Below are 27,042 nucleotides of genomic sequence, written 5' to 3' on the forward strand. Positions count from 1 at the left end.
GACAGAGGGGAGGGGCAAACTGGCAAATTATAAAGTGTAGGCTGCTGACGAGAGAAAGGGGACTAAGGGAAAGGAAACAGAAAAGAAGGGGCATTACATACACATTCTATATTCCTAAGAAGAAAACTTTCCTAGGAATTCTTCACATCAAGAATACAAACCAACTTCGAGAATGGCATAAGGACCTATGAAAATCTACTTTTCCGTAAAAGCAGAGAATACTAAGAAAACTTGTCAAAATCAACTTTTTCAGAAGTATGAGAACTAAACAAAGGCTTACAAGAATCCGAGGAGCATTCTCAAGAAAAAGAGACCAATCTAAGTAAGAAAGAACAACAAATCTGTTATTCTTACCTTCAATGCATAAAACATAACATTTATTTATTAAAGAATAAGGGAATGTTGATGAAAGATAAATGTATAAATGAGATTTACACCAATGCATAATATAAATGAGCAAAAGATACTTACTTTTCCTTTTTTTCTTGTTTGTGGGTCTCTCTTGTAATTTGAGCTGCTTTTCTACTATATGGATGGATGACCTTTTTTTCTCGTCCTATGGTTTTTCCCTTTGGGGCTTTAGGCTACAATACAGGAAAACATATTACACACAGTCAGATATATAAGTGATTTGTCAAAAATTTTTCTTTTTTGAGAGTAACATAACAGAGGTATTGTAAGCCAGAAACACTATTTAAAAAGGTGCAGAAACAGTCAATAAACCCAGCTCTTCGACTGTTCCAGCTTCAAAGTATGTAAGAGAATGCAGTGAGGAAAAACACAGTTAAAAATATGTGTTACAGTTAAGAAAGTTAAGGAAGTAGAAGGAACACAAGATGTTCATGAGAAGCTGACTTTAGAAGTTGCTCATAAAACAAAGTGGGCACTGAATCAAGCAAAATCAAAATTGAGATCACAAAAAAAATAGGAAGAGAGGAAATAATAGAAGCCATCTCAAAATCAGCACATCCAAAAAAGAACAAATTATTTTCCCATACAAACTTTATGCCAGTTAACTAGGTCACAATTCATTAAGTCCACTGAACTAGACACATCAGTAATTCTTTATTCCTACATAATTCTCTATCTTATCACACCTGTTATCATTTTGGAGTTGGGTTTGGCTTCCTACAACAGAAGCCTAAAATAATAATGGTGTAACCCAACAAAGTTTGGTTCTCTCATGTAAAAAGTAGGAGCTGGAGACTCTGCTCCACAAAGTCCTCAGAGATCCCGGCTCCTTCCATCTTGTTATCTACTATCCTTAGGCCCCTGTATATCCATATAGTTCAAGATGACTTAATACCAAGTCTCAACTCCAGCCAGTGAAAAGTAGAAAAGAAAATCAAAAGGCACACCCCTTTCCTTTAAGAGCAAGATCTCGGAAGTTGCAGTCTTCTGTTTACATCCCATTGAACAAAATGTAATTGGTGGGCAGTAAATATAGTCGTTATTCTCAGAAAGGAAAAAAAAAAAAAAAACACGATTACAAAGCAAAAGAGCCTATCTGGGGACAGTTGATAGTCTCTACTATACCTAATCCTGGAAAAGGTCAAATGTTCCTAGAATCTTCTCTTCAAAACTATGGGCATTGCCTTAATTCAGCCTCATGATCTTTCATGATCAGGGTGGCCTTTAGAGTCTCACTGCTAGTTCTTTTTTCATGGAAGTCATACAGCTTATTTTTCTATAACATTAATCTACTAAAGTCCCTTCCCCCTAACAAGCTCACAGTTAGGTCCCAAGTCCTTAAGGTGGAAACCAATCTACCCCCACCTTACTTTTCCAGCATTATTTCTCATTCTTCAAAACATCCCTCATCCCATTCTTACTGAACTTCTCCCCCATTCCCAGAATACACCTTGTTGTTTCATAACTTCTGGAAGCTGCACTTGTTACCTCTGCCTGCAAAATCCTTTTCCTTTGGTGTTCTTTCATAAATTACAACTCAAAGTTTTTACTTGTAAAACTTTTTGCAGATTTAATTAAAATAACCACCAATTCCTCATTCACACATGTATTTATTCCTTCAACAAATATTCAATGAACTACACAACAAATATTTACTGCTCACTTCTTGATAAACCTGACCAGAGAAGACAGCTCCAACTCTGAAACCCAGAATGGCACTGGAAGGTCAGTAGAATAAGGTGAAACTAGAGTAAACCGGTACAGACATGCTTTATTTTATTGTGCTTCATAGATATTGTGAGGGTTTTGTCTGGTTTGTTTACAAACTGAAGATTTGTGGCAACCTTACATTGATCAAGCAAGTCTACTGACATTTTTTAATCAGCATTTGCTCACCTCATGTCTCTATGTCACATTTCAGTAATTGTTGCAATATTTAAACTTTATCATTATATTTGTTATGGTGATCTGTGATCAGTAATCTTTAACATTACTCTTGTAATTGTTTTGAGGCACCAAGCATATGCCTATATCAAACAGCAAACTTAAGTTGTGTGTGTCCTGACTGTTCTCAGTCACCAAACATTCCCCCATCCTTCTTCTTTTCAGGTCTATTTCCTGAGACATAATATAGAAATTAGGCCAATTACTAACCCCACAATGGCCTCTAAGTGTTCATGTGAAAAGAAAAGTCATACATCTCCCACTTTAAGTCAAAGGCTAGAAACAATTAAGCTTGGTGAGGAAGGTATGTCCAAAGCTGAGACAGGCCAAAAAGCTAGGCCTCTTGTGCCAGTTAGCCAAGTTGTGAATGCAAAGGAAAAGTTCTTGAAGGAAATTAAAAGTGCTACTCCAGTGAAAACACAAACAATAAAGCAAAACAGCCTTAATGCTGAGAAAAAGAAACTTTTGAGTGGTCTGGATAGATCAAACCAGCCACAACATTCACCTGAGCCAAAGCCAAATCCAGAAAAAGGCCCACCTCTCTTTAATTCTGTGAAGGCCCAAAGAGGTGAGGAAGCTGGGGAAGAAAAGTTTGAAGGTGGTAAAGGCTGGTTCATGAGGTTTAAGGAGAGAAGCTATCTCTATAACATAAAACTGTGAAGTAAAGCAGCAAGTGATGTAGAAGCTGCAGCAAGTTATCCAAAAGATCTAGGTAAGAGAATTAATGAAGGTGGCTACAAAATGTGTGTACATTTTTCATGTACACAAAGCAGCCCTCTACTAGAAGATGCCATCTAGGACTTTCACAGCTAGAACGGAGAAGTCAATGCCTGGCCTCAAAGCTTCAAAAGACAGACCGCCTCTCTTGCTAGGGGCTAATGCAGCTGGTAAAACTTTAAGCTGAAGCCAATGTTCAGTTACCATTCCCAAAATCCTAGAGCCTTAAGAATTGTGGGCCCTTTACTCTGCCTATGCTGTATAAATGGAACCACAAAGTCTGGTTGATAGCACATCTGTTTATAACATGGTATACTGAGTATTTTAAGCCCAATGTTGAGACCTACTTCTAAGGAAAAAAGATTCATTTAAGAATGACTACTTATTGACAATGCACCCGGTTGCCCAAGAGCTCTGATGGAGACAATGAGATTATGGTTTTCATGCCTGCTAACACAGCACCCATTCTACAGCTCATGAATCATGGTGTGATTTTGACATTCAAGTCTATTTATTTAAGAAATACATTTTACAAGACTACAGCTGGCAGAGTGAGTCCTCTGATGCATCTGGGCAAAATAAATTCTTGAAAGCCTTCAGAAAAGGATTCACCATTCTAGATGCCATGAAGAACATTCATGATACATGGGAAGAGGTCAAAATATAATATAAATAGGACTTCCGAAGAAGTAGGTTCCAACTCTCTTGAATGATTTCAAGGGGTTCAAGACTTCAATGGAAGTAAGTGCAGATGTGGTAGAAACAACAAGAGAATAGAATTAGAAGCAGAGCCTCAAGATATGAGCAAATTGCTGCAATCTCATAATAACACTTGAACAGTAAGGAGCTGCTTCTTATAGATGAACAAGGAGAGATGGAATCTCCTTTTGACAAAGACACTATGAAGACTGTTGGAATGGCAGCAAGGGATTCAGAATACTACACAGTGGGAGGGTATGAGATGATTGATTCCAATTCTCAAAAAGTTCTACTGTGGGTAAAATGCTATCAAACAGCATTGCACGCTACAGAGAAAATGTTCATGACAGAAGAGTCAATTGATGTGGCAAACTTCATTATTGTCTTAGTTTAAGAAACTGGCACAGCCACGCCACCATTCAACAACTTCTAAACCTGATCAGTCAGGGGTGTGACTGAAGCAAAAACTCCACCAGCAGAAAGATAACAATTTGGTGAAAGGTCAGATGACGGTTAGCATTTTTTAGCAATAAAGTATTTTTTAATTAAGATATTTACACTTTTTTAGACATGTGCTATTGCACACTTAATAGACTACAATACAGTGTAAATAATACAACTTTTCTATGTACTGGCAAACTAAAAAAAAAATCATTTGACTCACTGTATTGTGATATCCGCTTTACTGGAGCAGTCTGTAACTGAACCCACAGTTATCTCTAAGGTATGCCTGTATGTGCATTCTTTTGTTTTACTCTGCATATGTGGGGTGGGGGTACAAGAAAGGTGTGGTAAGGATTTTTTTTGTACATGAGCTTTACCTAGCACACATGAATCAATAAAAACATGTCAGAACCCATGGTAGGTTGCCTCTGAGGTGTCTCCCAATGAATTATACCTCCTAAGATTCATGCCCAGGTGTAATCTCCCCCACTCCTACCCCCCACCAAGTGTGGACCTAGTGACTCAATTTTAATGAGTAACATTTGGCAAATGGATGATCTATCAATCGTGAGATTCGGTTTTGTAAGGACTCTGGCTTCCATCTGGCCTACTCTCTCTCTGTTCTCTCACTAGCCTCGCTCTGATGGAAACCAACTGTCACATCAAAGATTCTCTCGGAGGCTGCTAAAACTTAACAACCAAAGTTACAGAGCTGTATGTAACACTATTTCAGCAATATGTCCAATTCTATTTAAAAAATTCCTTTAAAGATTTAATAAAAACTTTCTTTAGAACAAGAAATGGTTTAATATCCTTGGAGTATGAAAATGTCCTCAGAGCTTTAGAGTATCAGTTGAAGAACCTCCAAGACTTAGTACAAAGAAGATCTTCCATTCTGATTCACCTGTAGTTTGCTATTCCTTCTATTATTCATGAAAAGGTTGCCTCAAGGCACGATATGAATGTATAATAAGGCACAGAAATATGTACAATATAGCTTGCTAAATTTTAAAACATTTTTGTATTTTTCAACATATTAAAATAAAAAAGAAGTATTCAACAGGGAAAAACTGAAGTAAAACCCTATCAACAAAATGTTAAACAGTCTATTCAAGGTAAATATCTTAAGTTAAAAAGCAATTAATCTCTAACAGTTGGAGGTTCTCCAAACTTATTTGTGGGGCATCTGATGATTCATAGAATAGTAGACAATGTAAATATATACCAAAACTGGGGGTGGGAAAGAGTTTAAGGTGCATTTGCTACAGAAGATTAATAGTTACGTTTCAACTTTGAGAGATAAAACAAAAATAGTGTCTCTTTTCATAAGCATAACTAAGGCACGGTTTTAAATAACTATGCTTACTTGCTTTGTTTTGTTTTGTTTCTGAGAGAGAAGCAGAAAGGGAGACAGAGGATCCAAAGCAGGATCTGTGCTTACAGCAGAGAGTCCGATGCAGAGCTTCAACTCACAAACTGTGAGATTGGACATTTAACCAACTGAACCACCCAGGAGCACCTAACTATGCTTACTTTGAAAAGTTTCTGGCACCAAAAAATATGCAGCCAGAAAATTAGTATCAAAAGTGTCTCCTTCCTACAATCTTTAGCAATTACTTCAGAAAATTCATTCTAAATCTTTGAATTCATAATTGAGATTAATAGAAGAAAACACATAAAGAGTTTATTCAAACAACACAGAAACAGAAAGAGGTATTTCAGGGGCAATATGCTTCAAATATTCCTGTTACAATCATAAATAACAAAAAGGATGGGACACGTGAGTGGCTCAGTCAACGAGGCGTCTGACTCTTGACTTCGGCTCAGGTCATGATCTCACTGTCATGAGACTGAGCGGTGTGGGGCTCTGCATGGAGCATGGAGCCTGCTTGAGATTCTGTCCTGCTCTTCCTCTGCCCCTACCCAACTTGCGCACATGCACACTCTTTCCAAATATAAAAAAATACATAAAAAGGACCTTCTCCTAAAAGACCATCAAAGTCATCATAGAATCCAAGCTCAACCTGAGACAGAAATCTGTTTATTACTCAGTGTAACTAGAAACCTGTATCAAAATAAATCATAGAATACGATATACTAAGTCACTCAACACCAGTGACAAGATGAAAATGAGAGGACTTAATTAAGAAAAGCTGCTTTGCTGCTGCTACTGCTGCTGCTGCTGTTGTTGGCAGTGAATCCACCATGAAGAAATTCAGTGCACTTTCCTTGCTTTACAGATAAACATGACCCCAAGGACAGACAATTCAGCTAGGAACTTAATGGCTTTGCACATAATCCTTTCTAAACCCATCCAATTCCCAATGACCATTTCAAATTCAAGATCACCTACTCCTTGAAACCATCCAAGAATAACCATCTGGACTTTAGAACCTTTCTCTTTTGGTAGCTTTTGCATTATAGCACCTAATATCATACTGCACTTACCAGTCATTTAACATTTACAAAATCATTTATATTTGTGTTTTATCTCCTCAAAAGTGGACCCTTAAAGACTGTAAACGTGTCCTATCAGGTTGAAAATAATACTTTGAAAGAAGTAAAAAAAAAAAAAAAAAAAGGAGGATGTTGCCCCAAGTAAACATATGCTTAGCACCCACTGTACATTAAACTACTGTGAATTAAAAATATTAAAAATAGTCCTTAAAATATGAACTATCTCATATAAAAATAATTTTTAATAACTCAAAAGCAATAGCTTCCTTAACATTAAGAATATCTTAATAATTCTCTAATGCAGACTTCAATTTTCTTTCATGCAAAATCTATCATCAAGTTCAACCTCTCTTTTTATGTTATCATAGAATCCAAGCTCAAACGGAGACAGAAATACCATTTATAGTACTTAGTGTAACTAGAAACCTAGAAAAATAATCATTCCACCAAGCACACTTAGGGTACATAAAGGTATATGAATACTTAAAAAGTATAAGACTAAAGCCGTACCTACAACCACCTACAAATATCTAGTCAGAATTAAGCTTTTCTCCCACATTCCCTTGCTACTATTTATACTCCTATCTTGTACTAGATTATTTTTTTTTAAAAAATCCCTGAGCATGTATTACCATGTACTAGGATAGGACCTAAGGCTCCAGGATCAAAAACAGACATGACTTGCCCTCAGGGAGCTTGCAATCTAGTTTTCTCATGAATAACTATATACTTCAGTAAGTCCAGAAAACGGTCAGGAAGTATAGGATCCTGACTGAAACCATATAAAAAATGGACTTAATTTTTGGACATCAAGAAAAGCCTCCCTGAAGAAGTAACTTGAGATCTTTTTTTTTTTTTTTTTTTTTTAAACTGCACAAGTTGCTTGTATAAAGAATAGTTTGGGAGGAGGTCAGACTACTATTAGTGGTGCTGTGGTCGTTAAGAAGAGCTGACAGTCAAGTAGCCGAAGCATGGTGACAGTGAAGGTATGAAAAAAATGGCAAGGTTTAAAGAAATGTACCTTGAAACACAATGATACAGGACTTGAATATGAAGGGTGAGGGAAAAGGAAGAGCAAAGTATGCCTCCCCAGATTTGCAACATAAGCAACTACATGGTCAGAATTACCATTTACCATTAAGATAGGAACAAGGGGCATCAAAAATTCACTGTCAGAGGCGCCTGGGTGGCTCAGTCAGTTAAGCGTCCGACTTCGGCTCAGGTCATGATCTCACAGTTCGTGGGTTCAAGCACCGCATCGGGCTCTATGCTGACAGCCAGCTCAGAGCCTGGAGCCTGTTTCAGATTCTGTATCTCCCTCTCTCTCTGACCCTCCCCTCCCACACAGACATTGTCTGTCTGTCTCTCTCTCTCAGAAATAAATAAAACATTTTTTAAAAAATTCACTGTTAGACATTAGTTTAAGACATCTGGGATACAGCTGAGTACAGGCAAGAAATACAAGTCTGGCACTTAGGAAAAAAAAGGTCTCGGCTAAAGATATCAATTTGGGATGACTTAGGGATACAGGTGGTACTTTAAGCCACTGGAGAGAGTAAGATTCCCTCAGTGAAAGAGTAGAAGAGAAAACAGCCTAGATCTAAGCTCAGATGAAATACATGTATTTGATGAGAGCCTACAATGTAATGGACACTTACAAAATCAAGATAAAGATGAGCACCCCAAATAAAAACAGGAAAAAGAATACAAAGTCACAGAAAGATAAATACAAATGTTATTAAAGTTTTGAAAGGATATGTGGTCTATCTTAAAAAATATATAGATTAAAACTTTAATGATAGAATTTTCAGTGCACAAGACTGGATAAATGATTCTAAATTTCTTAGCACTGCATTAGTGAGGGTCTGGGTGAGTTAGTGGTCTCATAAACAAGCAGTCTCATAAATAAATAAGTGTTCTCCTTCTGGAGTGCAATTTGACAGTTCTTATCATGATTAAAAATTGCACATGTCTTTTGACCAAGGAATTCAATTTCTATTAATTTATTCTAGCAGTATACTATCTACACATGTAGCAAAAACAAGAATAATCAATGCAGCAGTGTTTGTAGTAGGAAACGAAAGAATGGAAACAGGTTAAGTGTCCATCAGAAACCTGGTTAAGTAAATTAGTATAAAAGCAAACAATGGGTTATCAGCTATAAAAAGCATGAGAGAACTAGAAGTACTTACATAAGCCTGCAAAATTAGGGTAAGACAAAACAAGCAAGGGGCATAAAAGTGTGTCTAATACACTATTTACATAAAAAGGGGGGGGTCTAGAGACATATACATATGCTAGTGCATGTATATAAAATGTCTGAATGAGTATCTAAGAAACTGATCAATCATTTCTCAAGTGAACTGAGGCGCTAGATAACGGAATTGGAAGAAGGCTTACTTTTTGTGGGAGGCAGAATAATGACCTCCCTCCCAAAGATGTCCATGCCCTCATCCACAGATCTGTAAATAATTTACCATATATGACACAAGGGACTTTGAAAATGTGATCAAAGATCTTGAGAGAGGGAATTTATCCCTAATTATCCACATGGGCCCAATATAAACAAGGATCCTTATAAGAAGGAGGAAGAAGAATCATTATCAAGGGGCTGTGGCCTTCCCTGGGGAAGGACATTAAGATGTGACACTGCTGGCTTTGAAGACGGAGGAAGGAGCCAAGAACCAAGGAATGAAGGTGACCTCTAGAAACTGGAAAAAGCAAGGAAACAGGTTCTTCACTAGAGCCTCTTGAAGAACAGCAGTCCTATCAACACCTTGATTTTAACAGAAAAATAAGACTCACTTTTGGACTTCTGATCCTCAGAAATTTAACAGTAAATGAATCTGCACTGTTTTAAGTCATTAAATTTGTATTAATTTTTCACAGTGGTAATAAAAACTTAATAAACTTTTCATGGACAACAATTTTTTTAAGTTTATTTAATTTGAGAGAGGGGGAGAGAGAGAATCTCAAGAAGGCTCCACACATCAGCACAGAGCCCAACGTGGGGCTTCAACTCACAAACCATTAGATCACAACCTGAGCAGAAATCAAGAGTTGGATGCTTAACTGATTCAGCCACCCTGGCACCTCATTACTGTCTGATTTTTCTAAACCATGAATATGTAATACTGTTCCAAAAAGACATAGGTCCATTAACATTTTCCTTTACTTTTATTTTTACTTTAATTTCAGGAGCAAGGTTTCACTAGCAAGTAATCTCTTTAAGGTTTAGGCATAAAAACAGACACATACACCAATGGAACAGAACTGAGAGTACAGAAATACACCGACGCATATGTAGCCAAGAGTACTCAAGGACAAAAAGACAGTCTTCAATAAACGGTGTTGTGAAAACTGTATATTCACGTGCAAAAAAAAAAAAAAGAAATGGAACCCCTACATTACACCACTCAAAAAATTAACTCAAAATGAATTAATTTGTTTTGAATTTGTTTTTTGGGAGTGCACGTGGGGGACACACAAAGAGAGGGGAACAGAGGATCTGAAGCTGCCTCTGCACTGACAGGCTGACTGCAGCAAACACGATGTGGAGCTCAAACTCATGAACCTGAGCTAAAGTCGGATGCTCAACCAACTGAGCCACCCAATGCCCCAAAATGGATTAAACATTTAAATGTAAAGCCCAAAACCATATAAATACTAGAAGGAAACACAGGGGGAAAGTTCCTTGATAGTGACCCTGGCAATATTTTTTGTATATGACATGAGAGCTCAAGCAACAAAAGCAAAATTAACAAAAGGGACTACATCAAACTCAAAGGTCTCTGCACAGCAACAGAAATGATCAACAAAATTAAAAGGAAACTTACCATATGGGAGAAAATATTTACCAACTGTATCTGATAAGAAGTTAACAACCAAAATATATACGAAATTCATACAAGGGCACCTGGGTGGTTCAGTCCATTAAGGATCCAACTCTTGATTTAGGCTCAGGTCATGACCTCTCAGTTTATAGGATCCAGCCCCACATGGGCTTCTGTGCTGGCAGCATGGGGACTACTTGGGATTCTCTCTCTCCCTCTCTTTCTGCCCCGCCCTGGTGTGCACATGCTCTTTATCCCTCTCTCTCAAAATAAATAAGTAGACTGTAAAAGAAAAAAAGTAATAAATTCATACAGTTCAGTAGCCAAAAATAGGAAGAAAAAACACCAAAATTAGATTTAAAAATGAGCAAAGGACAGGGCACCTGGCTGGCTCAGTCGGTTAAGCATCCGACTTCGGCTCAGGTCATGATCTCACTTTGTGAGTTTGAGCCCCACGTCGAGCTCTGTGCTAACAGCTCAGAGCCTGGAGCCTGCTTTGGATTCTGTGTCTCATGCTCTCTCTCTGCCCCTCCCCAATGTGTGCTCTCTGTCTCTCAAAAATAAATAAATGTAAAAAATTTTTTTTTAAAAATGGGCAAAGGACATTTTTCCAAAGAAAATACCAAATGGCCAACAGGTACTTTGAAAGGTGCTCAACATCACTAATCATCACAGAAATGCACATCAAAACCCCAATAAAATATCACTCCACAACTGTTAGAATGGTTGGTATCAAAAAGACAAGAGATAATAAGTGGTGAAGATGTGGAGAAAAGGGAAAACTTGCACACTGTTGGTGGGAATGAAAATGGATACAGCCACTACAGAAAATAGCAGAGAGGTTCCTCAAAAAATTAAAAATACAACTATGATATGATCCAGCAATCCTACTTCTGGGTATATATCCAAGGAAATGAAATCACTATTTTGAAAAAGTATCTGCACCTCTGTTGACTGCAGCCTTATTTATCATAGCCAAGACACTGAAACAACCGAAGTCTGTCAACAAATGAAAAAACGTGGGGTGTATTATACACACACACACATATCCATACATATACAATAAATTATCAACCATAAAAAAGTAAATCCTACCATTTGTGACAATATGGATGAAACTTGAAAGCACTATGTTGAGAGCTAAGTCAGACAGAAAAAGACAAAAACTGTAAGATTTTACATAATGTGGAATCTAAAAAAAAAACCAAATTCATACAAACAGAAGTAAAAAAAACAAGTTGGGGGAAATATTTGAAGGTGGTCAATGGGTATAAACTTCCAGTTACAAGATGATCAAGTTCTTGAGGTCAAACATGAGCAGCATGGTTACTACTACTACTAATACTGTATTGTACACTTGAAAGGTGCTTAAAGAGTAAATCTTAAAGTCATAACTATGTGATATATTAACTAAATTTATTGTGCTAGTCATTTCACGATATATACATAAATCAAATCGTAACACTGTACATCTTAAACTTATACCCTGTTATAAATCTACTTTATCTCAATGCAGCTGGTAAAAAAAAAAAAAAAAGTAACCAAGATTTAGTAAGCTGATTCATTGTTACAGCTTACATTTATAAGTGAGTCCAAAAGCACACAATTCTTGTCATTAAGGAATATGTAGGTAGTCACTAATAGTTAAGGCCCACAGTAGTATGTAAAGATAAATCAAGGAGGATAACAGCACACTTTTGAATGTTTTTATAATCTACCCTGGGAGATAAACAAGCACTCTTAAACTTTACAATAGGTTTATATACAAAGGAATATACCCATGAGTATCTTATGTACAGTACACACCAAACTAATAACTTTTAGCACACTAAGACGTTTTAAAATGCAGAATGAAGTGCTGTGTGGGATCAATTATTTGAAAAAGACTGTTCATGTCAGTTGAATTCAAGTTTTGATAGAAGATATGAATTTGTAAAACTCCAGGACAAGTTCAAAATAAGAGAAAAACGAACAAAGTAACAAAAGTAGACAACTACAAGCTCACTGTTATCATCTACTACCATTACTAATGTTAATTACAATAACTAAACTACATTTACCAAGTGCCAGACATTGGGCTAGTGGCTTACATATAATTTTCACAACTCTATGAGGTAGTTACTATGATTATCCCAATATAATAGATGAGGCAACTGAGACTTAGAGGGGTTAAGTAATTTCACCAAGATCAAAATTTAGCAGAGACAGTTGCCAAACTCAGTCCTCTGGTACTCCATAACCGACTTTCTAAGCTGTACTGAAAGAACTTTAGAGTAACTGACATAAAAAGAAGGAGGGGCACTGGGTTGGCTCAGTTGGTTAAGCAACCACCTTCAGCTCAGATCATGATTTCATGGTTCATGGGTTCCAGCCCCACATTGGGCTCTGTGCTGACAGCTCGCAGCCTAGCTCCTGCTTTGGATTCTGTCTCCCTCTCTCTGCTCCTCCCCCACTTGCACTCTGTCTCTGTCTCTCTCAAAAATAAATAAAACATGTAAAAAAAAATTTTTTTAAAGACGGAAAACCTTCAGTGCCAAGCTGACTTTAAACTCAAGAAAGGACACAGCACAGTCACTGGTGATATACCAGAAAAATGAAAGAGCAGGAAATATGCCAAGGAGAGCAGATTTATATGCCACTCTTTCGATTCCTATGACAAGGCAATATCCTCCTACCATACAGCCTGATAAAAGTGAAATTCTGAAAGTCAAGGACAACTTTGTCAAATGCCTACCAACCCCCAATCACTCACAATCATATCAATGGATAATGTTCCACTCTGGAATGGAAAGGCCACGGAAGAAAATTGTCTTACAAAGAGTTGGAAATAGCAAAAGTGCAGCGAAAGGCGAAAAGACTAAATCTATACGTATACTGACATGAATAATTTAAGCAAACAGACCATATAGATGTGAACGACAAAACTTACAGGCATACAATGAAAAGGGGAAAAAGAAAAAAGAACAAAGGGGACAAAAGACATTGTGGCATGAGTATCCTAACTTTTTTCACCAGAATACAAATTTTATGTTGTTGTTTTTATTAAAAACCAGTTGAAAAGGTATAAAGCATTTTCGTATTCAAGAATTACTCTAATGAACATAAGTAAAAAAAGAAAAAAAGCCAGAAGAAACAAGTTTGAAATACAACGTTAAGTGGTAACTATAAAAACAAAAAAACAAGGTAATTAATACAAAATTTAAATGCAGTTTACTTGAAGGGTTCCTGAAGGTTGGTTACAGGGTCAAGGAAACATAGAGGCTTTCAAAAGTTTTATTTAACTGGATAATGGATAAGCGGGCGTTTCTTATGTTGCTAATCTTTACACTTCACTATGTTAACGTAAACATTATTTTGCATCTACTCAATTTTTAATAGAAACAACAGAATAGTTCGAGCTTCTTGGTGGGACGGAGGAGAGGGGCCCAGGGGGAGGGGATGAAGACAGGATTTGCCAAACGAGCACATCACTCAAGGGCGGCGAATGGACTCCGAGAAGGGAAGAGACTGAGCCTAAACAGTCTAGACGAGCAAGACGTGGCACACACGTGTGGAGGCAACACTTTCTCAAGTTTTGCCTACCTTCCCCCCATCGTTCCGCCCCCCACACTTTGGTGAATAGCAAGAAAATGGACACCTGAGTCTTTTCCCTCGAGGGGGCAGGGAAGCTCTGTGAACAGCTCAGAACCCAAAAGTTGAACTTTAAGGCCCAGACGCTGGGCCAGGCACCTGCCTCGGGGCTGCCCAGCCCAGCACCCGCTACCGGGGCGTACCGCGCAGTGTAATCACTTAGCCGCTTCCCCTCTCCCGCTTTTCCAAGACTGCCCCCTTCCCTCCCGCCTGCCCGACGGGAGTCTTCCCGAGAGAGAAGGGGGGTCAGGGGAGCGGGAGGGGGCCCACCATGGTGACGTCCTCACGGCCCCGGAGAACCTCCGCCGCCCAGACCTGGAAAACCTCACCAACAGTGGCAACAGCTGAGAGAAACACTCCAACTTAAATACACGTGGTTGCCGGAGAAGACTGGGGCGGACCGGACCGGAAAGGGAGGGGCGAGTACGGTTCTCTAAAACTTCCCCGGAAACCAACACCAAGTCTTTTTTTATCCCGTGTTGGACTTTTCAGTCCTAGGCCCGCCGACATCCTGCGTACGTGTGGGCGAGGAGCAGTGGGAGGGAGTTTCGGGCGGGGGTGAACCTGGCCCAGAGCCCACTGTGAGGCCTGGCATTTGATGGGCTCGCCGATGCTAGGCCCGGCTGGCTAGTGGCGTGCCAGGCCCGAGTGCGGACTTCGGACATCATCTGCCCTGGTGCACAGCGCGCCCTCCCCCCCGCCCCCCACCTGAAAAGCCTCTTCGGACGAGGCTCTTGTCTTGGATGTTCCTGCCTCATTGAGGTTGGCTGCCTCCCGGTTAGACCGTTAGGAGATGGCACACGTCCTAGTGTGGCAAAAGGCCCTCTGCTCACCTAAGTTACCTTGAGCAAGGCTTTTCCCCCACTGAGTCTTTGTTCACGCATTAAGGGCCCTTTCTACATATCCAGGGTTCCTCCCAACTAGTTTTTCGGCTTTCTTCTCCCAACGTGTACGGGTCTTTTACGCGTATTCTGTTAGGATTCCGCAGACTGTAAACATTCAACAAATACTTGATTGTCCACTGTGTGCCAGGCTTTGGGAATACTCCCCCACCGTATTCCTGCTCTCAGCTCGCATTCCGTGCAATGTGTTAGTAAATTAGCTAATTAGTAATTCATTAATATATACAATTATCTCAAATAGTGTAAATACTCTGAAGAAAATAAAGATGGCAGGATAACAGGAAAGCTGTTTTACACGTGATTGTCTCTGAAATCCCCTTTTGAAAATGGGAGTTGTGCAGAGACTGATACTAAAGAGAAAAAATTATTCAAGAGGCTTGTTAAAGCATGCTAAAGTGGACTTTATTTAAGGGGGAGGGCCTTTGCCAGTAGAAGGATCACTGCAATGGAGGCTTGCAGTGGGGGATACAGCTTGGGCAAGTGGGAATTTATAGCCAAGGAGCAGGGTGAGGGTTAGTGGATGGAAAATTACTAAGAGGAAACATCAGGGGTACAGAGACATTATGACTAAACCAACCTTCCAAGATTATTGCTGTAGTGAGTGCAGGGTGATCAGAGATCACGTGGAAGATGTTGGAGGAACAGGAGCCTGATTGGATGTAGATATCAAGGTTAACCAGATATGGAGGATTGGGGATTCTGGCCAGAATGACTTTCTTGCTAAAATCGGACAATGCAAAGAAAAACAGGAAATCTAAAATTCCAGGCCTAGGTGAAAAACTTTGAGGAGCCTAAGTAGATTTTGGTCAAGGAGAGAACCTTGTCACTTGAATGAAAAGAGAAAACTAAGCATGAAAAGAAGTCACAAGCAAGGTGACGTTGGGTGTGCCTAGTTACGTGTGTGTAGATATATGTATTTAATCAACAAATATATCCATTTAAAAATATATAGATTAAATTGTAAACAAGAATTTGAAATTGTTACAAGAATTCAGAGGATCTCTATATCTCGGGCTAAGGCATTTTCATATAGCTCTTAAGTGTGTAAAAGTGCATTCTGTGTGACTCTACACCATGAAGGTCACCCTTGCAATATATGTTATGGAGACATTAATCTATTGATGAATCCAGTTAATCCAAAATATTTACAGTTTATTTCTGTGCTCTATTTCCTATGATACAACTTATACCCTCAGTACCCCATTCCCTGTGTCCAGCCCAGTGCCAGTCAGCTTCCTGAAATCTATGTTACCACCAATCCCATAAATACTCAAGTCTTACTCTGGCTCTTTCACCTGTTACTAACCGTTTTACCAATCACGTAATCTATACCTGCTCCTACCCCGTTCCTAAATTTTGAATTGCCAACAACTCAACCAACCATGTATCCAGAGATTTTTTTTTTTCATTCTAATTTGGGTTTTGAAAATGAGACTTAATTTTTTCCCTATTCAGACTCAACCGCTAAATAATATTATGGGCAAGACATCATGTCCAAAATATTCTGTAACTTCTTTTTAACATATACCATATATCTTACTTTTAATATATATCATATATAATGTATCTAACATATATATAATTTTTAAAGTAATTTCTTATCCTTTTGATTTGTCACCGTACTCTTCCTCAACTCTTTTGAATATATATTGTGCTCATTTAAAAGTATTGGTTCATCTCTTCTAATCAGTGTACTTAATGTGGCATGTGTTGTTCACTTTAATTATTTTTCAAAATTTGTTGATGTTTATTCCTTTTTTGAGAGAGACAGAGAGTGAGTGGGGGAGGGGCAGAGAAAGAGGGCGACACAGAATCCGAACCAGGCTCCAATTTCCAGGCTCTGAGCTGTCAGCACACGGCATGACGTGGGCCTCAAACTCACAGACCGTGAGGTCATGACCTGAGCTGATGTCGGACGCTTAGCCAACTGAGCCACCCAGGTGCCCCAAATTTAATTTTTTAAAATTCTTTTCTAGTACATATACTCCTCAGGTATGTCTTTTTCTTGACCTGTGGCGTCACATTTCACTGATGGAATCAGCTCTCCTGATTACCTCCTGTCATGTGTACTGGGGAAGTGCTGAAAGTCATATTCTTAAATGTGTCCTTCTTGGAAATTGAGAACAAGGAGGGTCAAGTCTCAGAAGAGCAGGGTCCAGGAACAGCAGAACTTTTGCTAACAGGAGCACAGGAGGCTGAAGGTGCGAGGGAGTTGGCGTTGCCACACCCATTTCCATCAGCTCCTTATGTTAGCTGGGCTCTGTCTTCTCTGCTGGCGCCTCACCCTGTCGGGAGGCCGGTGATGTGCCACATCAGGAAGGTGAAGTAAGAGAGACAGGAGCTAAAATTAAATGTTCTCCAGCTCCTCCCCGGCTGCCACAGGTGTCCTCTTCCCCCGGCGACTGCTGTGTTCTCTGCCCACCTCCCACCCCATCACTCGCTAGTTCCCACCCCCCGTGAGGGTTCTCACAGTTGTGATTTTACTTCCAACTGCCAATTCCTTCCCTTTTCTGCTGCTTTTATCAGGGCTGATTTGGGAGTAGGCCTATGCTATTTTATCATCTTATCCTACTTATTTTTAGAAGTACTGATTATATTAGCAAAATTAGCCTTTTGTTATATAGGATGTAATTTTTCTCTTGACCTGTTTGTGACAATGTTTGCGGGAGAGAAATTATAAAATGTCTTTCAATAGGGAGTTAGTTGTTCGGTAAATGGGTTAAAGACGGGTCCTATACCAAGGACCTTTTTGTTTTGACCTTTATGGCAGGATGGAATCTGGTAACTCAAAAGCCTGATGGTGCGAAACTCAAAATTTAATGCATCCAGTTGTTTGAAATATGGTTCCCCAAAAGGAGATTTTTAGCCATTTATGGCCTCCTTGCTTTGCATACCCACGCATCACCCAACATCTGTTAGCCATAGGTAAGATAAATCCTGGGGCTGTAAAGACCCCCAGCTCTCTCACCCTTCAGAGTTGTTGGACTTAGTTTCTCCACATGCTGGCAATTGACATCACCTAGACACTCCTCCAAATCCTCCCACTAATGCCCCTCTCCCCACTTCTGTGTAGGAATCTTAAACTCCAAAGTCTTCTGGGGTCAGAGTGGTAATGTCACTGTGTGAAAGACAATGGAGAAGGTGCAGTTTGGGCTATAGTTATCTGGAGATTATCTGCCTCATACAAGGGGCATATAAAATACCAGCCAGAGGCTATGAACAAGTAACTGGAGTGAGATGTACCTTCCAGCCATAAACAATTAGAAAACTAAACAAACCATACAAGTTTTCACAGATTGGAAAACAGACAGCCCAGAACTGTTATGCCTAAAGAAGAGAAACAAATGAAGTGAACTATATCATCTTCCTGGAGGCCCTTTCCAGACAGTGTGATAGGGAAGGCTATTTTACACAAGAGCGAGCCAGTCTTGTGGAGGTAAGGGAAGAGAGACAGGAGCCCCAGATGGCTGACTTGGCTACAGTTTTGGAGGGAGTGTGCTTGCAAGGACGAAAATGCCTGGAGAAAGACCTCCAAACATCTTCAAAGGTGTATCCTTGCATAAGGTAGATTTCTAAAATGTCAGGCAAGTGACAACTTGGGAGCAATAAACCAAATAGTTCTCAGAGCTCACATAGGGCTGAGATATATCTGAGTCTCGATCAACCGCAATGGGGAGTCCATGTTGACACTTAGGGCATTCAGTGGAGAACCCTCAGAGAGGCTAGGCTTTTGTGGGAACCAAACTAACACCAGAGTGAAGCATATTCTATATCTATCTTCCTTAACCATCTTAAAATTCCTAAGATTACCAGGCCGCCTGATAGAACAAACCCCAACTTTCTTTGAAAATCTTTACCACGGTAAAATCCAGCACTGCAAAATAATAATAAATTACTAACTATTTCAAAGGCAGAAAGGAAAAAAATCAGTCTTTAAAAACAAATTAAAAAGGCAGAGATAATAGGCTTAGCAGAGAAGCACTTTATTTTTCCCCAACTTGACTGAGATATAATTGACAAAATTGTGTAAGTTTAAGGTATACAATGTAATAATTTAATATATGTGAAATGATTACCACAGTAAGGTTAGGGCTTACTTTCCTAAATATGTTATTGTCTGTTCCCTCTTCCCCCAAATAAGAACTCTGTAAACCATGGGAAAAGTATAATGGGCAATAATAGCACCAGCCCTGACTTTCAAAACAGTAATTCAAACAAGTAGAGCAATAAGAATCTTACTGCCTTAACACAAGAAACTTTTCCTCATTTGCTCAGTAGTCAGCCTCCTAAACTAACCAGATTCAAACAATGGAACAAAAAAGATGAAGTCAGCACTTGTGTCTTTCTTTTATATAATTCCATTTTCACAAAATTCAACAGTTCAGGTATCAGTGAGACATCAATGTTTCTAACCTCTAAATAATAAATAACTCACTCTCACATAACAAAAATGTATATTTTCACAAATCGGGATAGAGCTCCTAAGTCATCAGTATGTATGCTTTATTTTCTCTATTGTAGGCTTGTAGACATTCCAATTACCAGTTTCTGCTACTTTAATTTTCCCTCCATAGCCATCTGTACCGGTGATCCTCCTAGGTTTTATTTTCATTTGAAGTGCACACTATAACAAATACTTTTCCAACTCCAACATTCCTTCAGCAACTTATGGTTTACTCTAATATGTTCCTGTTGGAGGCCACGCCGGCTCCGGCAGGTCCAGGGGTCCCCGAAGGATGGACGGTGTCGGCGAGAGAGAGAGTGAGAGAGCCCCGAGATTCTTTCTGATCACCAGGCAGGCATCTCCGTCCTGTAGGTTTTTGTGTCTTTATTTAAAGGTTCAGCAACAACATGAAGTCAGAGAAAGGAATTTCTACAATGGGAGGCCTTTTGCAGTAACAAGTTTTTGATATTCTGCAGAATTATCCCAGTTATAGTGAATTTACAACCAAGGAATTAACAAGATGCTCTTAGTGAAAAACAGGATAACATATAGGTTAAATTGTATATAGATAAGCTAGCAGTCATTCGGTCTGGCTCTCAAGAGGATGAATGTTTCTGAGTTGGTTTGTTTGTGGAAACCATCATGGGGGCCCTAAATGTGTCCGTCTTAGCACCTGGGTTTATGTTTTAGCTACTCTTATCTGTCCTCATCCCAGCTGCCAGTGTAAGGGAGGGTGTTTGTGGAATGGAGGCCTTGAGGAAGGGACTGCTATGCTTCACCAATTAGCAAAGATATATGTAGTAACTGTGTTCTGCTCTTATCTGTACCTTAACCCCAAAATAGGCTCTTTGTCTCAGGGCCAGGTTCAGTTGTAACCCTTGTGTTCTTAACCCCCTTTATTATGCAAGTCTTGGGTCTGCAATGCCCATAGGAAGAGCCTTTTGACAATCGCCCACAGAGCTTTCGTCTAAAGTCTCTTTTGTAAAGGCAGGAATATGCTTTTCCTTATGAGGTATCTGTGTTCAGAATATGGGTCTGATCTGGAATATTGTGAGGCCTGGTCAATACCAGCAGCCTCATTTCCAACATGAGCCAGTAGTAGCAGAAGGAGATACCAGTTTTCATTTCTCATGGCTGGAGCTGTGCAAACGCTACCATATCCTTGCTGTGACTGCCATCCAGAGAGGCTGGTGTGGCTCCCGGCCATTTTAATGTTCCCTTAAAAATTAAAATGATAGAATTAGTTCAAGTGGCAAATAAGACCATGAGAAAAAGAGTCACAGTGGAAATTTTAAACAAATGTACAATAATACATTTTATTTACATTTAACATACCTTGAACTGGGTCAAAACCAGCAGCCTGAAGATACATTTTTTTGGATTCCGTGGGGGGTTTTTGTCCAACAAAATGTTCACAGTTTTTCCAAATGTTAGTGTCTTTAGGTGGGCTTAGATTCTCCGGTTTGTCATACACCACTCCAAACCTCTTATTTTATATCTGACATTCATGTGCTATTCATGGTACCTCCTAGCCATGAAACACTTGAGTTTGAAAACCTCTGCTTTGTGTGAATAAGCCAAAATTAATAATTTCCTCCTATTTCAGAAGACTTTTGACTGTTTTGCAAAATGACCTCTAAAATGAGTGATGGACTTTTTCCAAGACAACTAAATTTTTAACATGTTGGCTTAAAATTTTTTGGCAGGCCTTTTGTCAGTAATAGCCACTTCTAAATGAAGAAGATAGAATGTGCTGTCATTGCTTTGATTTATTTGACTAAACTGTGTTCACAGCCACATTGAGTGATTTTGCATAATAAGATTATGCATACTTTATACTTATACTGTTATGTTCCATTGTATATTTTAAAATATATTTTAAAAGATTACAATGCTTAAAAAAATTAATAATTTATATATAACTTTCAGCCTTCCTTTTTAAAAAATCTCAAAAACCTTGAAAATATTTTACAGATATTTTATAACATATTATTTTTTATATCATGTAAAAATCCAGTCTCACTGAATGACAAGGGGACATTCACTATCTACGGTATTAGATCTCCAAAACCACATACTTTTCTTAACAAAACTGACCTATACTCATGTTAATAGCTTTCTATTTAATACTTTGAGAAATAGTTGTGCAATATTTTTAAGTGAATGGAAAAATTGAGGAACTTGAAAAGAAATGTTAAGTAGTTCCTAAATCTCCCAAATTTTTTTCATGTGAACGCTGCCTCATGGATCATTTTTATGCTATGTAGTTTACCAGTTGTTTGGATTTATTAGAGCTCTCATCAACCAAAATAATGGTGAGCTACCTTTGTTTGTATTAATTGCTTTCCTGTCCTGTTACGACGCTGTGAAAACTTTTTCTTTCTAATTCCCATATTCACTCTCAGCCCTAGTCAACTCTGTTTTTATTTTCTCTTCCCTTATTTGTCTGAAAAAGATAAACAAACATTAATTTGCAAAGAACATGGGGAGAATGAATCCACAATGACCTTAAGGACTTTTCCAACTCCAACATTCCTTCAGGAAATCTTAAGAGCTAGTTAATGTCATACCATTATGATTTACTCTAATATGTACCCTTAAAAACGAAAATGATAGAATTAGTTCAAGTGCAAATAATATTTAAAGTATTTATCTGAGAGGGGTGCCCGGGTGGCAAAGTCGGTTAGCGTCTGACTTGAACCCAGATCATGGTCTCACGGTCTGTGAGTTCAAGCCCCTTGTAGGGCACTGTGCTGACAGCTCAGAGCCTGGAGACGGCTTTGGAGTCTGTCTCTCCCTCTTTCTGCCCATCCCCTGCTCGTGTTCTCTCTCTCCCCACCCTCTCTCAAAATAAATAAACATTAAAAATAAGTTAAAAATTAATTAATTATATAAAATGTTTATCTGAGCTATAATGTAAGAGAAGTATGAAGAGTAAAGTAGCGAGACCGCCCTGAGTTAGTTGTTTGCAACCTGACTGGATATTGAAATGATCTGGGGAGCCTTTAAAATGACTGACATCTTTATCCATCACGCAAAAATTGTGATTTAATTTGTTTGGAATGCAGCCTGGACATGATATTTTTTTAAAAAACTCCCCAGATGATTCTCAACTACAACCAATATTAAGAATCACCAGTCTTAAAGTCTATCTGCAGTTTATCTGTTCTTAACTTCACTAAACATTAAAGTCAACAGGTATATATAACAATATTTAGCTTCCAGGCTCTAGTCCCACAGATGTGAATTACTCAATTTGGGGTGGAACCGAGGCATTGTTTTGTTGCTGTTCCCTGTGTCATGATTTTCATACAGTATCAATGTTAAGTACTATTGTCCAAGAATCCAGATGCTTACTACGGCAACATGGAAAAGGATATACTGTCATATTTTTGTTTTTCTGATGACACACAATGACTCTCACCTGCTAGATGAGCTCGCTGTCACAAATTTAGTTTTATAATTAATGTAAGTAAATTAGTTTTATATTAAAAATTACTCAAAGCCGGGTGCCTGAGTAGCTCAGTCAGTTAAGCCACGGGACTGATTTCCTCTCAAGTCATGATTTACCATGTGTGAGCTCAAGTCCCCCATCGTGCTCCCGGCTAACGGTAGGGACCTTGCTTAGGATTCTCTCTCTCCCTCTCTCTGTTCTTCCCCGGCTTGTACTATCTTTCAAAATAAGCAAATAAACTTTAAAAAATTACTCATAGTAAGAGTTATAGCATTTTAGGGTATACTGGGAAAACGGCAGTACTAGATACTCTGCCATTGAGTGGTTTTAAATTTGTTCTTCCTGCAACTGTTGGCCAAATAAGCCATTGTAGTTTTATGAGTCAGAGACAGAATTTTCAGTTGTTCTGAGAAAGTCTCTGTTGGCATATGTTACCATATTGGCTAGATTGAAAGTGACTTTGGGTCATTTCTATTAATGCCAGCTATAAAGCAGCGGTGAAATCTTGAATATATGCAGAATGCATTAGAAGAAAAAAAAAAAGCACAACCTCATAAATTTCTCCGTATAACACATGGAAACGAGAATGATCCCTTTTGGATGTATAACATTAGGAAAGGTATGAAGAACTTTAATTATTTTTAATAACGTTGAACATGCAAGTGACAAAATTAATATAAAAATACATTCCACTGAGCGCAGAAGGTCATGGCGGCGCACGCAAGGAGAATAAGCGGTGCACAGCAGCCCCTGCGTCTCGCGACAAAGCCTCTCTTCTCGCGGCTCTTGCCGTTGGCGGCGCTCACTTCCTAGAAGAGGCGGGGCCGGGGGTAGTGGTCACGTGACAGAACTGTGCCGGGTGCACAGGCGCCGTTTGCTCCGAGGGAACCGCTGAGCGTACTGTCATGGCCAACGACTGCAAGCCTGATGGGAACACCGTGCAGGTGCTGCGGGACGTGGCCAACCGCCTTCGAATTCATTCTATCAGGGCTACGTGTGCATCCAGCTCCGGCCACCCCACTTCATGCTGCAGCGCAGCCGAGATCATGTCCGTGCTCTTCTTCCACACCATGAGGTACAAACAGGCAGACCCAAGACACCCCGACAACGACCGATTCGTCCTCTCTAAGGGCCATGCTGCTCCAGTCCTCTATGCCGCTTGGGCAGAGCTGGGCAACATCAGCGAATCTGACTTGCTGAACTTGAGGAAAATTCACTGTGACTTGGAGGGACATCCCACCCCAAGAGTGCCGTTTGTTGACGTGGCAACAGGGTCACTTGGGCAAGGATTGGGTGCCGCGTGTGGAATGGCGTATACTGGCAAGTACTTCGACAAGGCGAGCTACCGGGTGTTCTGCCTTATAGGGGATGGCGAATCCTCCGAAGGCTCTATCTGGGAGGCTTTGGCCTTTGCTTCTCACTACAATTTAGACAATCTGGTGGCAGTCTTCGACGTGAACCGCTTAGGACAAAGTGGAGTCACACCTCTTGGCCACTGCACAGACATCTATCAGAATCGCTGTGAAGTCTTTGGATGGAATACTTACCTAGTGGATGGCCATGATGTGGAGGGATTATGCCAAGTGTTTGGGCAAGCGGCTCAAGTGAAGAACAAGCCCACTGCCATAATTGCAAAGACCTTCAAGGGCCGGGGTATTCCAAATATTGAGGATGCCGAAAATTGGCATGGAAAGCCCATGCCGAAAGACAGAGTAGATGCAATCATCAAATTAATTGAGAGTCAGATACAGACCAACAGGAATCTAATACCCAAACCTCCCATTGAAGACTCACCTCAAATCAGCATCAGGAATATAAAAATGACCTCTCTGCCTGATTATGTAGTTGGTGACAAGATAGCTACTAGGAAAGCCTTTGGTTTGGCTTTGGCGAAATTAGGCCACGCAAATGAAAGGGTTATTGTCCTGGATGGTGACACAAAAAACTCCAACTTCTCCGAGATATTCAATAAAGACCACCCTGAGCGTTTTATTGAGTGTTTTACTGCTGAGCAAAACATGGTGAGTGTGGCACTAGGCTGTGCCACACGTGGTCGAACCATTGCTTTTGTTAGTACCTTTGCGGCCTTTTTGACCAGAGCATTTGATCAGATAAGGATGGGCGCCATATCTCAAACCAATATCAATCTTACTGGTTCCCACTGTGGGGTATCCTTTGGTGAAGATGGACCCTCCCAGATGGCTCTGGAGGATCTAGCCATGTTCCGAAGTATTCCCAACTGTACCATTTTCTATCCAAGTGATGCCGTCTCAACAGAGTATGCGGTTTATCTGGCTGCCAATACCAAAGGAATGTGCTTCATTCGGACCAGCCAACCAGAAACTGCAGTTCTTTATAACCCTCAAGAAAATTTTGAGATTGGACAAGCCAAGGTCATCCGCCAGAGTGTCAATGACAAAGTCACAGTTATCGGAGCTGGAGTTACTCTGCATGAAGCCTTAGCAGCTGCTGACAGTCTTTCTCAACAAGGTATTTCTATCCGTGTCATTGACCCATTCACCATTAAACCCTTGGATGCCCCCAACATCATCTCCAATGCAAAAGCTACAGGTGGCCGGATCATCACAGTGGAAGATCACTACCGGGAAGGTGGCATTGGAGAAGCTGTATGTGCAGCTGTCTCTGGGGAGCCTGGCATCCTTGTTCATCAACTGGCAGTGTCAGAAGTGCCTCAAAGTGGAAAACCGGGTGAATTGCTGGATAAGTTTGGTATCAGCGCCAGACACATCATAGCGGCTGTGAAAAATACTTTAATGAACTAACATAGCTGATTTCTTAAGTCTGTTGGCTGGCTTTGCTTTGATCTTAAAACAGTGGCGTCTTTATATTACATTCGTTTGGTTGTTGTTACCAAACCATCATTTATATCTATGCCATTGCGCTTTTTTTTAAGAGAGAGACATGCAACACCTTTCTTCATTCCTAATTCTTTCTGTTAAACTGTTACTATCCGTTAAACTATCTGTATATATGCAGGTGTTGCTCTCATTTTTAAATCATTAAAGTAGGTTATAACATTTTGAGTAACAGAATAGCAAAAAAAATAACCACCTCAGAGTTTCCTGGAAGACTACAAATAACTGGGTTGAGAATCAACATAGAGCTAACAGTTTTGCAAATGTGTGTAATTTCCTTGTAAATAAAAACAAAACAAAAAACAAAACACAAAAAAGTGAATTTAATAGTACGCTTCGATAGTCCAGGTTTTGAAGCAAGTTACAGCTTTCATGGAATGCTATGCTATCTGATGCTTCCTGGATAATGTTTGACTGCAATGGGCTTGAAATTCCCTCTGATGTCTGCCTCATCTCTCCTCTACCATTTAGAAGCTGTAGAGCAGCACTAAATGCCTGTATGATGTCCTGGCCTGCATGTGGTGACTGTTTCACAAAGAGATGAAAGCATAACTCGTTCTAGTCTGCATCTCACACTGTTCTGTGAGGTTTGAGAAGTGTTTTATTTTCTCAGTGATCAAACCAGACTGCTAACGTGATTATATTCATCTAAGGATACTAACATCATTGCAATAAAGCACTGAAAACCTAGCAGCTTTATTTAGTTTGTGCCATGCATGTGTGATTTGGCTTCTCCTTGATATTCTGTCTGATTCAGGAGTAAGAAGTGTGTCTCCCAACAGATATCCTGGAAAAAGGTCCGAGCTGGGGGTAAATCACTAGAGAACAATGTATGGACTGAAAAGTCATCTCTGAAGCAGGTTCCTTACTGTTAGCTATAAAAACAAATTATTTGGTTGGAATATAAGAAAAAAAGTAGCAATCAGATAAAGTAAAGGGAAACCTGAGGTCCAAAACTAAATTTAAAATTACTCTGGTATATCAGGTAATTCTATATTTTTATTGCTCTCATTTAAGCGCCCTCATTAAGTTCTTTGGAGGCATCACCTCTTTGTGTCAGGTATTGTACCATACCAGAAGGTATGGTAGAGATCAAAAAAATACTAACCTGGGAATCAGAGCTCTGGGGCTGCCTATTTTCCTAGTGTCTTTCTTTTTTTTGAGCATGTTCTGGTTTCTTCTTTTGGAAATTGATCATGATAATTGCTCTGTTTATTTCATAAGATTTAAA

The 27,042-nt window shown here is 39.5% G+C and overlaps 2 protein-coding genes across 4 annotated transcripts in view; one reads left to right on the forward strand and one right to left on the reverse strand.

Annotated features, from left to right (window-relative positions):
- TMA16 (translation machinery associated 16 homolog) overlaps window positions 1–14,528 on the reverse strand; it is a 51,369-nt gene extending 36,841 nt beyond the window's left edge. For all 3 annotated transcript variants that reach the window (XM_077752742.1, XM_077752743.1, XM_077752741.1), the window contains exons 1-2: window positions 14,406–14,528; window positions 472–584 (exon numbers count right to left, since the gene is read on the reverse strand). In XM_077752742.1, the coding sequence (XP_077608868.1) occupies window positions 472–584; window positions 14,406–14,408 (116 nt within the window). In that variant the 5' untranslated portion in view covers window positions 14,409–14,528. The remainder of the gene's footprint in view (window positions 1–471; window positions 585–14,405) is intronic.
- A 9,303-nt stretch (window positions 14,529–23,831) lies between these two features.
- TKTL2 (transketolase like 2) lies at window positions 23,832–26,504 on the forward strand. Its single transcript, XM_077752755.1, has one exon. The coding sequence runs from the start codon at window positions 23,841–23,843 to the stop codon at window positions 25,716–25,718; it is 1,878 nt and encodes a 625-aa protein (XP_077608881.1). The 5' UTR covers window positions 23,832–23,840; the 3' UTR covers window positions 25,719–26,504.
- Window positions 26,505–27,042: the final 538 nt, after the last annotated feature.

The sequence above is a fragment of the Crocuta crocuta genome, unplaced genomic scaffold (genome assembly GCF_008692635.1).
Source record: "Crocuta crocuta isolate KB4526 unplaced genomic scaffold, BGI_CrCroc_1.0 scaffold346, whole genome shotgun sequence".
In the NCBI taxonomy this organism is placed as follows: domain Eukaryota; kingdom Metazoa; phylum Chordata; class Mammalia; order Carnivora; family Hyaenidae; genus Crocuta; species Crocuta crocuta.